The following is a 14,487-nucleotide window of genomic DNA, read 5'->3' as shown; positions in this document are numbered from 1 at the left end:
TCCGTCAAAAAACGGTTTCTAACTATTTACAACCGTATATACTACTTATATATATATATATATATATATATATATATATATATATATATATATATATATATATATATATATATATATATATATATCCATCTCCCCCCCCCCTCTCTCTCTCTCTCTATCTAGCCACGAGTAGATACTCGTCTAGCTATCTATCTATCCCTCTCTCTTTCTCTCTCTCTCTCTTTCTCTCTCTCTCTCTCTCTCAGCCTGGCGGATGGTGCCGTGTCAATTGGATCCTGAGTTTGGCATTGACACCATGACGTTGTATTCTCTGTTTCCATCTGGCACTTCTCCACACCCTATTTTTTCATCATTATTCCCGTTCCACACTTTTTTCTGAACATGAAATCCATTAAATGATTAATGCCATTTCTGAGACGATTGACTTATTGTTCATCTATGATCAATTCGTTTGATATTCATTTATTTGATTTCTTAGACCATCCATATTAACATTAATTAATAAAACTGTTACGTCTCGTATCCCGGTCTTGTTAAAAGAGACCTACCTCTTCAATGAAGTATTTTGTCAGAATCGGCGTATATTTATTTACAGGCCTTATAATCCAAATTGTTATCGGTTCATTGTTGTAATGGAAATACTCTCAAGCAGCGCAAAAGATTGTCCCAACAAATCAAGCCCATAATTGCGTTTGGTTATCATAAATGCAGTCCCTACACTTCGGTCAGAATGAATTTCATTTTTAAAAGATGAGTTTTAACTTAAAATGATCAGAATTAGGAAATGTTATATTCGAAATAAAAAAGAAAAAAAAATCACTCTCCTAAATAAGGTACTTATTTCAATTCAAATTTTAAAAGTGACACTGAAAATTCAATTTTAAGCATCTCGCTATCCCTACATGATACTGCTTTGAGACGATTGGTTACAAAATGGATTGGAAAAAATGGCAATTTAATAAATAATGATACTCTCAATAATTATTAAATCTCTTCGACAAATGAAATCAATCATCAGAATAAACACTTTGCCATGGTCTCTGACCTTCGCTTTCCCCACCTTCTTTTTCCTCCTCATCATCCTCGTCTTCCTCATCATCCTTATCTTCCCCGTCGTCATCACAATGGTAACTTTGATTGGTTTTGTCTCCCCCCTCACGTTTATTATTATCATCATTTATATTATAATGGTCCTCCGAAACAAAGGAGTTTCTGACTAATGACTGGCATCCGTTTTGCTCTGTGGTTCTTGGAGCGTGATTATTGTTTATGCTCAAATAATTATCTATCTCATCAGATTCCGCCACAGACGCTGTAACTTTTTCATCATCTTTAATCAATTGTTCAACCTCATAAGTAGACGACCCATCGACCAATTTGAAGTTATTTGCCAATTTACCCAATGACACTACGGATGTTTTACTGCCATTATCACAGTCATCCACATCAAAACCACTGTCACAGCCACCATTGCTATCATCATTATTCAAATCAAGCCTGTCATTATCAGGATCGTTAACATTTTCTACACCCTCGTAATGAGTATCATTACTGTTCATGGCAGATGAAACGTGTTTGTGTTCCTTAATATTTTTTTGTTCAACGACAAGACTTTCATCAGAGGATGCTGTATAATCTCTATTATTAGTTATAACCCCGTTGTCTTGCCGCCCTTTTAGCTCTACACCACTGTTTCCTTCTTGTTCACCATGACTATTAAGACCATCATCAACTTCAAAATTACTGTCATTTTCCAATTCATTACATTTTCCATCCGTCTCCGATTCGCCTTGAATTTGTTCATCCTGTCTAGTTTGTCTAGATATTAAGTCATCTTTAAGTACGGAACTGCCAAGGTCGTTAGTGGGGACATCCTTTAAAATTTCACTGCCACCTTGACAGGCCGCCTCAGGTACAGTTCCCCTGACCTCTTCATTTTCTTCTTGACCAGATTCATTGACTTTCTTTGTGGGCTCTTCGTGAAAAGAATTAGATTCATGCTCATACTGTTCTTGAATTGCTGCTTTCATCTTTAAATCTCTTTGACTATTGGACATACTGAGGTTGTTGTCTCCGCTTCTCCCACTTTCTCCCGCTCTCTCAGAGGTTAAATTATCATAATCTTCACTGACATTTGAAAACATTGACATTGATGAAACTGATCGCCCTTGTTTTTCTAAAAGTTTAATTTTTGAATCGGCAAATTCGATTATATCTGGCAGTCTTTCAGGGAGGGAGTAAGCCTCTGAAGATCCAGCGAAAAAGGACGGATTTGGGATTTGCCTCCGTTTTGATAACAGAGGTGGCTCATAGTATACTTTATACGAAGGCTCTTCGCATATTTTGACTTTTCGAGGGCTGACAAACACCGGCATTAACGATTCTGAAAGTCTAACGCCCAGTTTAGACAGAGTTGTTTTTGTTGAACTGGCAGTTGAAATACTAGACAGTGCAGATTTAAGGCGAGGTGATTCTTTATGTTGTTTCATGAGATACCTCTTCCTGTCTACTTCTCCGCTGATAATTTTAGCTTGGATACGTTTCAAGTCGGTAAAATATAAGGGTGTACTAGTTTGATTTTTCAATTTTGACTTTAATTTGGCTAGTTCCAACATGAGAGTGCTAACATGTTGACATGTAAACTTATGTTTTTGTTTCTCGTTTTCTGTCTTGATTGTATTCTCTTCAGAAGACGAATCGTGTTCTTCCGATTCGTTACCATCGTCATCGGAACTACTTGAATTTGAACGTCTGCGGTGATATTTACATTTTGGATGTGGGAATCCCATGCGTGAAATTTCTCCCCGGGCTATTTTATCTTGAATTTCGGAATCAGTCAGTCTCGGGTAGAATCTCTTAACCATTTGGGTCGTGGTGATGTTTTCTTGAGTGATGCGCATGCGTGGGCATTCTTTTTCCGCTTGCTCTCGATTGAGCATACGACTTTCTAGTTTCCGACACGTTCTGCAAAGACTTGGTCCCATAATTTCACAACATTGTTTGGCGACAGATTGTGATCTTTCTTCCTGAAGGACACAGTTGTCGTCTGCGGGCGTGGTCATGTGGCGAGCGTGATCCTGGTCAGGCGATGGGATGAAGGTGCGATCAGATGGAAGAGATAATAGGACAGGGATGTGGTTTATCTGTTTGTCGTTCAAGGAGGGATGATTGGATGTTGGAAAAGGGTGGGATGGAGAAAAAAAAACTGGAGTGAGCATAGTTGGATGGTTAGAGCAGTAATAAAGAACTTTAATAAACTATTGATGAAAAATATAAATGGTTTAAACAAAGAACATTAGATATGGTATGCTGTTAATCACCTCTGACACAATTCAACTCTTATACTTACACTTGATATTGATGTTAGATAAATAACCTTAACCTGGCTTTTAAAATAAATGGAAAAGAAATAATCAAATGTCGGACATGCAGAATTTTTGAATCGGTTAAAATGATTAGAACAACAAATGTACGAGGGTGGGCTGATATATAATTACAGTTTGCCCATAAATCAAAATCTGTTTTAGGTACAATCATGAAACTTCATCTGTGTTCATAATTGAGTAGCGTCACAACCTTACTAAAACAAAGCGGTTGAGAAAATTATTCACAAGACAGCTAACTTCAGAAAAAAGCGCAGAGAAAAGACATTTTACCCATTTGAAATGATATGACAAGGAAGGAGAGACATTTCTGCAGGAAATTGTAACTGGTGATGAACCCTGGGTCCACCACTATGACCTGAAACGAAAGTGCAATCAATGGAGTACAAGCTTAAATCTTCTCCAAACCCAAGGAAATTAAAAGTCACTGTCTCAACGAGAAAGTCTTGTTTACCTTTTTCTGGGACATGGAAGGCATAGTTCACATAGAATTTCTTGAACAAGGGCAAACAGTGAATTCTAAACAATATGTTTCAACTCGACGAGCCCTCAAAAATAGACTGGCACAGGTTCGATGTGGCAGAGATTCAATATTGCAGCATGACAAGGCGCGACCAGACACTAGTCGTCAAATTTTGTTCAACCGACACTACAGCTCCCTAGTCCTGACTATTTTTTGTTCCTCCAGCTCAATAAGTATTTGAAAGGAACCCGTTACAGCAGTGATTTGGAGGTGGTGCCGAGCAAAACCACTGAGATTCTTCGTTGATGGGACTCGCCAAATAGTTCGGCGTTGGCAGCTCTGTGTTGCTCATGATGGCTATTATGTGGAAAAATAAAGTGTACGATAGGTATCTGCGTTTCTTCTTTTCCTTTATTATGTTTGCATGTGCTGTTGAAAACATAAAAGTTATAATAAAACGGTACTTATACAGCCCGCCCCTGTATTTTAACCCAGCTACCGTATACTTATGGCCCTAATCTACCTTAGAGTTTTGCATTTACCTGGCCAGGTTTGTATCTGTGTTTTGCTGAAAGAGGCATGGGTGACGTCATGGCCTGTAGTCCAACGCCAATGACCGAATGTGGCCTTGAATTGTCTAGAATGGATGTTTCCTGTCGGATCGTCTTCTGAGCTTCTTCCATCACGCTACGCCTGCTCTCCAATGACGTCATTTCCCTCGTCTGCTCCGCCAGCCAAAGCACATCATCAACGCTCAGCTTCACATCACGATTTTCACCGGTTGAAGAAGCAGAATGACGCATGCGCACGCGCCTATTGTCGGCGGTCGAACAATTTCGGGATATCTTGGCAGGATAGGCAGATGCATGTTGTACTTTATTCTTTTGATTTCGTCTATGCCACACCTGGAATGATATGTTATAAAAAATGGTGAAGGGGTTAGTTTTATAATTTAATCTAGATCTATACTGAATTTTGCCAATTGTCATTCTGCACGACCATCCTCCAAAATAAGCCTATAAAAGAGTCGATTAATATGGGCGGTATCTTAAGATGCTGTCATCTTGGCATCACCAAAAGGTATAAAGATAACCCGTTGAATAAATGTACGATTTCAACACATAATGGACGGTGCCCCAATTACAAACCTGTGCTTTCACGAAGTGACTTCGTGATGCCCCAGGTTTGAGATGTTTTGACAAGAATGAGGGTCATTTTAATCGGTTGATATTTGAAGGACAAGTTTTCTGGCCAAAATTTTAAATACGTATTATTTTTTTTCAGGGTACGGCAGAATAGGAGAGACACCAATGTTCAATATCGGTTTAGAGTCATCGCTATATCCAATGCCATCCACAAAATATAATAAATGGGTTTATGGCGACGTGTACATATTTGCAGGTCTGATAACCCAATTCAATATGGGCTCATTGTTTTAATGGATTTTTTTTAATGACGCAAAATATTGTCCATTACAATAATGGTAAACTAGACCCACAATTGTGTTCGGATGTCAAACCTGCGTATATGAACATGTAGGTTTATGGGTTATTCTTGTCCATTAAGATTTATTTCACGCAGAAATTAATTTTGCTTTTGTTGTTATTGTTTTGTTGTTGTTTTTTGTTTGTTTGTTTTTTTTTTTTTTGTTTTGTTTTTTTTTTGTTTTCTTTTTCTTTCTTTCTTTTTTTTTTCTTTTGGCTTTTCAAAGAACAGCGTCCTCTCAAAGATTAGCAGAAAATTGATACTATCTCTCCCACGCTATAAAAACCGAGGAAAACATCGGTTCAACTAGATGTAGCAAACGTACTTTTACTTTTACCTACTGCTGCCTCGAGCAGAATAAAATATTTGACCAATCGTAACAAAACGGTGTTTTGTTGGAGTGGTGTAGATGCTGAAAATTAAATCTATACTAGTAATAGCCAAAATATGAAACTTGGGTCAAGTTTGTGCAGCTATGTGGCCTAGTCGTATTGATACCCGCCCTCGGACCGGAAGGTCCAGGGTTCGAGTCACGCTCCCAGCTGCACATAGTCGAGTCATTGGAAAAGGCTCTTTACTCACATTCTCCCATCGAACTCGGGTGTAAAATGAGTGCACGGCCGTTGACAGTTTTGTTTCTATCGGAAAAATTGCGATATCGCCCAACAGGCGTCATGTCCCGTTATATGTTAAATGTTGCTGTTGCCAAGGGGACCCCTGTAAAACGCTTTGAGCATGGTTTCTATTTTGCGCTATACCAATACTCGTATTTTTTTTTAAATATAGACTCTAAAGTACATAAACCCAACGTGTTTTATATTTCTGATCATTTAAACTTCAAATTTATTTTTGACATTCGCTTGACTCCAACATAACACCAGTTTGACGAGGTGTGTCATAGTCACATATGTATCATGTCGGGATGAACAGGAGTTGAAAGGTGCATTTCGAATGACAATAATAATGAATTCGAACTTTGATTTTTTTTTAAAAATTGCAATTCAAGAAATTGTACTTATATTCGCCAATATTTAAATAAATAGAGCATTTATATAGCGCATATCCACTAAACGTGCTAAAAGCGCTTTACAAGGGCTCCCTGACAAACAGCAACACTTAACATTTAGAACGAAGCATGACGCCTGTTAGGCAATATTACAAATTTTTTTTCCAACAGAGACAATGCTGTTAACGGCCAGGTACTCACTTTACACCTGAGTACGATGAGAGAATGTGAGTAAAGAGCCTGTTCCAAGGACTTCCACATATTATGTGACTAATCTTCTAAAGACGGTATTGTGTCGAGGTGAATCACGTACTTAGAATTGAATATAAACTCCATTTTTTTAAAAATGATTTAAAATAAATGCTTTATTTTAGAAGGGTGAGTCTTCCCCTAATTCATTTTACATTAAACTCGAGGTGCACACATTTGGAGGCTGATAACCGAACGCACTTTACATGCTTGATTTAACATTGTGTAATGGATAATATCATTATGGGCTTGATTTAACATTGTTGTAATGGACAATATTGTTATGGGCTTGTTTTAACATTGTTCTAATGGATAATATTGTTATGGGCTTGATTTAACATTGTTGTAATGGGTAATATCATTATGGGCTTGATTTAACGTTGTTGTAATGGATAATATTATTATGGGCTTTATAACATTGTTATAATGGATAATATTATTATGGGTTTGATTTAACATTTTTGTAATGGATAATTCATTATGGGCTTTTTCAACATTGTTGTAAAAGACAATATTATAATATTGCATTGGTTTGTGAGAGTATTTCCATTACAACAGCGAGCCTATAACAATTAGGGTTATCAGACCTGCAAATAAGTACACGTCGATTAAACTCATCTAATCAATTTACCATCATTAAATTGGCACGGATTTCTTCCATATAACTGCTCACACATAAACAATGAGGGTATTGGTAAAATCCAAATGGAAATGAACTGATTTACTCCATCCTCACGAAATGAATGTCCACCATGAGAAATTTGGAAATATTACTATGGTGATTCCAACTCAACAAATTCAATTTGTTCCGGTTACAATCGTTATTATTATTATTATTATTATTATTATTATTATTATTATTATTATTATTATTATTATTATTATTATTATTATTATTATTTGTTATTATTATTATTATTATATTATTATTTAAGCTATATATATACGATTACTAAAAGCATGTTATCCCTTTATCATTATAATTGTTCGAATAATTTGTTCAGAGAGATGTTATGACTTGGCCAATGGTCTAAAATAAACAATAAATAAACATTTCGTTATCCACACATATTTTGAATTTGAATTAAATTTGTTGCAAGATTGAAAACCTACTGACATCCATGTAAACGAAATACCAATTACTTGGGTGACTAGCGAGATAGTAAACTTAATTTTAAACAATTATTTCATTCCTAATTCTGTCTCATATCATAGTTATATGCTAGCTTTTAAAAATCCTTTGAATATTGTAAATCTGTAAATATTTGTCAAAATCCCATGGATCTATTCAATCAGTTGTTCTCATTTTATATAGCCAGATCACGAAAACAAATTGCTCAATGAAAAAAAGCTATTGGCGGACAAAACCTTTGCAACAACTTTGATACAAAGAACGTATGCATAACACAATACAACACAATAAATGCGTATGAAAGCAATGTTTTCGTTGTCCATATTGCAAGACAAAGTTTATGTGGTTACGTGCATTATGGCCGGTGTCACAAGATCCGCTTTATAACACATTTTGAGAGAAGAAAAGTTGCTATAAGTGGGCGCGGATTTGTGTGTTTTGTTTTGTTTTTTCCCGCCCGTCTTATGCTCTCTAAGTTTTATAACACATAGATAGGCCAGAATCGAGCGATCTGCAAATTTTTGTGGAAATAATCGACACCCTGTTCATAAAATAATATTTTTAAAAGTTTGGGCACCGTTGCTCAGCGGTACGGTTTTTGCTTCGTACCCAAAAAGTACCGAGTTCGATCACCCACCGCTGCGCTGTGTGGCCTTGAGCAAGTCTCCTCGCCCTAGCTCAACTTGCGGCACTGCACTGCGGCTTACGCCTGGGTTATTCCAGTCTTCCCTTGGAATAGACCCTAGAGACAAATTTCCCCCATGGGATGAATAAAGGGAATTTTATTTTATTTTTATTTTATTTTATTACTTAATTCACTGTCACTTGCGATTATTTACTAATAGTTTGATGCCCTTATTTTTGTGAAGATAAAAAGAAACCCTCTAACCAAATATATATATTTTGCGTTAGTTTGAGAGTATTTCCATTACAAAATGAGACCATAACAATTTGCGTTGTCAGACCTGCAAAAAAATACACGGCGTTTGATACCATTTAAATAGGACGATGATCTATTTTGAAATCCTTTTCGCCAGATCATATAGATCGAGCTAAGCAGTGCTACGTGGACAGATGATCGGAGAAAACAGGTCTTCTATTTGTGGATTCCGACGTATGTGAGACGCGCTACAGCGAAAATACACTCATAAAAGAGAATTCCGCTTTAACTAACCAAACTATATTTCATTTCTTTGGGTTTTTTTTGTTGGATTGTTTTGTTTATTTTTTTTTTGTTTTGTTTTGTTTTCTTTAATCCAATCTTAGTTTCATTCTAGTGCTGATATGACCGCCGCTAAACTCAGGAAAACAGCGACAACAAATATATTTTCAGCCGATACGACTGTGTAATTAACTGCTTTTGCAAAATTACCTCGTTGCAGCCGCTGGAAGAGTCAATCGTGTTAACGGATCCGTTATCTTTAAACATGAGATATCAATCTATTAATGATTGTCGTATCGTTCGAAATCCTCTTCAGCGCATGTCCCTTTGTCCGTCCCTAATATTGCATATCGACGAAAAATTATCTGACGCTTTATTTTAATTGGATACAGTGTAATAATTCTGTGTTACAAGTTTTTATCTTTTATTAGTATTATTCCTTACATTCTTTTTTTAAAAATCGCATTGAAGAAGGATAGGGGGGCGGGATTGGAGGACACACACACACACACACACACACACACAGTGAGAGAAAGAGAAAGAGAGAGAGAGAGAGCGCGCGCGCGCGCGAGAGAGAGAGAGAGAGAGAGAGAGAGAGAGAGAGAAGGGGAAAGGGAGGGGGATTTAGTAGTGAGAAAAATAGAGCGATAGGAAGAGAGCCAGGGTGAGAGCGCGCGCGTGCGTGCGTGTGTGTGTGTGTGTGTGCGTGTGTGTATGTGTGTGTGTGAAAGAGAGAGAGAGAGAGAGAGAGAGGGAGGAGGAAAGAAACAGAGAGAGAGAGAGAGAAACGAAATGCTTAAAATGGATAGGAGAGAGAGAGAGAGAGAGAGAGAGAGAGAGAGAGAGAGAGAGAGAGGGGGGGAGGGAGGGAGATGGTTATATAGGTGAATAAAAAGATAGATGGATAGCCGATATATAGAGATATAGGAGAGAGCGAGGGAGGAGAGAAAGACGGGTATATATATATAAATATATATATATATATATATATATATTAATTATATTTTATATATATAATATATATATATATATATATATATAGAGAGAGAGAGAGAGAGAGAGAGAGAGAGAGAGAGAGAGAAGGAAGGGAGAGAAGGATTTATTAAAAGATACAGAAGGAGGGGAGAAAATATAGAGAAAGAGAGAGAGGGAGAGAGAGAGAGAGAGAGAGAGAGAGAGAGAGAGAGAGAGAGAGAGAGAGAGAGAGAGAGAGAGAGAGAGAGGGTGGGGTGGGGTGGGAAGAAAGAGACGAGGGGAGGGGGTGTCGTTATAATTTAGAATTCAAGTTTCATTGAACAAGCGATTAGTTCATCGATTATCTCTATACGTCGTGAGAAAATGGATTTTAGATAAGGGATCAGAAGGATATCTGACGTTGTTGTCGTATCCCGTACCATTCTATATATTGTTGCAATCAAACCCACCGTCGGTGATTTACTATCTGTTGTATACAATGTATTATACCTTTGTTGTTGTCTTTTTTCGTCACTTTTTTTTTTACTTTTTGTCTGTAAATGCGAGGATATGTAGTGGTAGTTCACTCTGATCGCGACATACACTGACTGAGTTCAATCCGACGTGCACTTATTTTTGGGTCTGATAACCTAATTCCTTGTGGGCTCATTGTTGCAATGGAAATTGCTGTGTGTACAGGTCGATTCAATCCATTATATTAATTTTCTACCGATCTTTCATAAATCGACCAATCGAGATCTGGAAAAGAATAACTTTTGAAATGTATAATGAGTATACCGTCCATTGTCTAATCGTATAATGCTATGAAATGTATGAATTCATTGTTGGATGGGTTTTTTTTTTTTTATTATTCTGATTATTTGTTCCAGTCAGCGGCACTCCCACTGATGTGATGAGATATAATACGAAATATTTATGGAATGATTATCAAAGCTTATGAATAGGCTTCAACAGTCATGACGTCACTTCCATCGTAATGACAATTGGTAACTTAGTAACTGGCTCTAAACTATAGGAACAATGGTGGAAGCCCTTATGAAATCTTTATCCGACGAGCATAATAGTGTATCCAGAGGAGAAAAACATTATAAATATGATCTTGTTTTGACTTTTATACATTCTGATCACATGACATATGAAAGGTTCTCGCCAGCATGAAGAATAAAAAGTACCGATTTTCTTTGCTTAGAACCACGCTGCTCGCCGATGCTGGGCGACGTGACATTAGACTATTAAATCCAATTACGAAGTCTAAAAGGTTGAAATCTCTCTGGTAGTATTCAGGACAACCTGATGTGAAAGATTTGACACAAGAATACTGGTACAAATATCAAATTAGGGTTGTTGTGTATACTCAAACTGGCTTCGATTTCGAGTCGGATTTCATCTTGAACCATACAGTAAAATTTTCTGACCAAAATTCAAGAAAAGTGTTTTGCCACTGTACAGCTTCAAGGAAAAATCGTTTCCCTAATTTGATAATCGGTTTGCCCTTCCTTCAAACGTTCTTAATGTGCAGAGATGGGCGTTTAATATTCGCCATAAACTGTGAAACCGTTTTAAATTAAAGCGTAATCAAAACAATCCATTCCCGTCGTAATGCGTCTTATATTACGTCATTAATTTTTATATTGATTCTTTTGAAACCGATCGCACCCTGGATGGAAATAATTATGCAACGTAATGTAGAGATGACAGTCAGCCTTGTGTAAATGTGACCCAGCGCTTCAAGTCGGTATAATGGGGTTAAACTTGAGCCGGAAGTGAATTTGACGTTAAAGTAATCAGAATTACCAGTTTTGTTTTTAGCATTTAAGAAATTATATCCAATCCTCTCAATTAAACTCATAAACTTCTCCCAAGCTTCCAATTTTTAACTATAAACTATAAATTCCATTTACATAATTTCAGTATTTTAACAAGCCAATATAATACGGACGATAAGCATCCACCTGACACATAAATGATCTAAGTTTAACGCCGTGTTTTATCGATTTTTTTTCCGTCTGATCATGCAGATATTATTAGGAAGATTATCTGATGCAGACACGATGCTGAAAACGTTATGATACACCGTCTTATTCTATTATCGTGTAGCTATATGGCATTAAGATCGGAAGCTCCTGGGTTCGAGCCTCGCTCGGCGCATTGTTGAGTCCTTGGAAAAAAAACTCTTTACTCACATTCTCCCACTGTACTCAGGTGTAAAACGAGTACCTTGCCGTTAACAGCGTTATCTCTGGTGGAAAAATTGGAATATCGCCTAACAGGCATCATGTCTCGTTCTGCATGTTTTGTGTTGCTGTTGGTCAGGGACTCTTTGTAAAGCGCTTTGAGCACGTTTAGTGGATATTGGCCTATTTAAAAACTCAAATATTATTTTTTTATCCAGGCAGTCGTTTGTTTCGTTTTACGATACATAAACAAGGATAAAATTATGTTGTTGTTTGTTTTTTGTTTTGTTTTTGGCAACACTGGTTTACTCCGAAGAAAACTCTTTCCTTTTGGCCATAAAACGTTTTGTTCAAATAATAATCTGTTAAATTCACCAAAACTTGTCCCCAAAAAATCAAATGTCAAACCTGAAAATCAAATTAAAGACGCGCCTCAGGTTTGAGATTTTCGACAAGCTAAGGGTCATTTTAAAAAACGATACTTTTAACAAGTTGACAGTTATTGAAAATCAATCGATCTGTTGAGATAACTCATTCAATCCAAATCCTTCTACTCTGTGCTATCATCTCTCCGAAGAAATCTTTGGTACTTTTCAAAAGTTACAAAATATAAAAGAAAAATGTTACGTTCATATAGTAGTTGTTTTCCAACTATAATTATCATATAACAGTTTAAAATAGTAGCTTTATTAATATCAATATAATAATATGTCTCAGAAAATAGCGAAAATTGTACTACGAATCTTGACTATGACACTTATTTGTGCTTTAGATATTTAATAATATAATTTGAAATAGTGGTTATATAGATGTCAAATTAACAATGAATATTGTTTATATTAATTGGAAAAAATGGTACTTATGCACGTTTCACATAAAAGTTATAGGTTTTAAAAGCCTATTAGCTCTTAAACGATACGATACGAAAGATGTAAATAATGATGGTGACAGCAAAATACCTAGATAGACGGTGTTAGGGTTGTTTGAGTTAAACATTTTTTAAAGCCAAAATGAAGAGAGAAAAAAGTGTTTTTGATTGAAGTACACCCGTATAGATAGTATGCAGATGACGTCACTCAGGCCTTTGTTATTTTTTTGCCATCCGCGTTTGTGAGTTGTTTTCACTAAACTGTATTTACCAGACCATAAAAGTTCATGGTTACACAGAGTTTGTGTGTTGGTCGGTTATACTTCCGGATGGCAATGTTGTGAACTCCTTGGCCAAGCGCATTCTATGTATAGTTCGTATAAATGCATCATTGCTTATGTTCATCCAACGTATTCCCAGCAAAGCGGTGAGACGATATGTCTACAAATTAGGCTTTTATGACCTCCCCTTTTCGTACTGGTGGCACACTAAATCACCAAGTAAATATTGAATAATCCTTTTATGGCCGATTTCGGTGTGCCGAATGGAATCGAGCTAATAACCAAGGAATTTCTACAGTTACTTCTATTGAAAGGAAGATAATCGCTTGTCTTTGGTAAGGGTAATCCTTTTAATTCTGTTTGTTTCTATTGCGATCTATGTCTGCCAACTGACATCATTGCATGTCGTTTGGTACAACATGATTTCATATCTAGATCAAGGCAATGATGCATAAGAGAATACGGAGAACCGAACTTAACTCGATCCAAGCTTCTCTAAAGCTACTACTTACTCTACCACACACACACACACACACACACACACGCACACACACACTATCACACACAATCACACACATATACAGAGAGAGAGAGAGAGAGAGAGAGAGAGAGAGAGAGAGAGAGAGAGAGAGAGAGAGAGAGAGAGGAAAACACACACAACTATTAAAGTGAACATGTAAAGCTGACCCTAATTTGGTTATGGCTATTACTATAATATTAGAGTAAGAGAGTAGACGTGATGTTTTGTGTGTGTGTGTGTGTGTGTGTGTGTGTGTGTGTGTGTGTGTGTTTGTGTGTAGATGGGAGATTGGATGTATGGGGAGTGGAGGAGAAATAAAGAATAATATAAAGGAGGCACAGAGATATAGACCTAAAGAAAGAAAGAAGAGAAAAATGAAATAGAAGGTTTGGGGAAAGGGAAAGTCCATTCCATATCGCCAAATTGCTCGAGAAAGTTTTTTGTCCAAGCAATCATTACTAACACTCTGTACGCTGTACATATCATATCGATTCCGGTCTTTTTAGTCGTCGTTCCAGGCTAAAGCTTTAGTTTGCTGAGAATTAATGAGATTGAAGTCATTCAGCTATTTGTTATTGTTTTAAGACCAACTGGCCACATCCATCGCTACCTTAACCCTCTCCTTACCAACCAAAGGAAAATCGTCACATTCGTTCCGATGCAACCAACAATTTTATCATTCTGATTGTTATGTATCTACATCACAAAATTTAAAGAAAAGTTGTTGCTATAGTTATAAAAATTTGACACTGTGTTGTAATATAATGTGGAGAATGTACTTGTTGCTTT

The 14,487-nt window shown here is 36.7% G+C and overlaps 1 protein-coding gene across 4 annotated transcripts in view; it reads right to left on the bottom strand.

Moving 5' to 3' along the window:
- Window positions 1–221: 221 nt before the first annotated feature.
- LOC144968468 (uncharacterized) overlaps window positions 222–14,487 on the bottom strand; it is a 35,657-nt gene continuing 21,391 nt past the window's right edge. For 3 of the 4 annotated variants that reach the window (XM_078906870.1, XM_078906871.1, XM_078906869.1), the window contains exons 3-4: window positions 4,389–4,751; window positions 222–3,143 (exon numbers count right to left, since the gene is read on the bottom strand). In XM_078906870.1, the coding sequence (XP_078762996.1) occupies window positions 1,008–3,143; window positions 4,389–4,751 (2,499 nt within the window). In that variant the 3' untranslated portion in view covers window positions 222–1,007. Of the gene's footprint in view, window positions 3,144–4,388; window positions 4,752–7,217; window positions 7,353–14,487 lie in introns of those variants that run through there. The other variant, XM_078906872.1, reaches the window with a different exon arrangement.

Source organism: Berghia stephanieae, chromosome 3 (assembly GCF_034508935.2).
Source record: "Berghia stephanieae isolate SIO BIC M18660-M18661 chromosome 3, UCSD_Bste_1.3, whole genome shotgun sequence".
Taxonomy (NCBI): domain Eukaryota; kingdom Metazoa; phylum Mollusca; class Gastropoda; order Nudibranchia; family Aeolidiidae; genus Berghia; species Berghia stephanieae.
The sequence above is the reverse complement of the archived record's forward strand: the minus strand, read 5'-3'. Positions and strand labels throughout refer to the sequence as shown.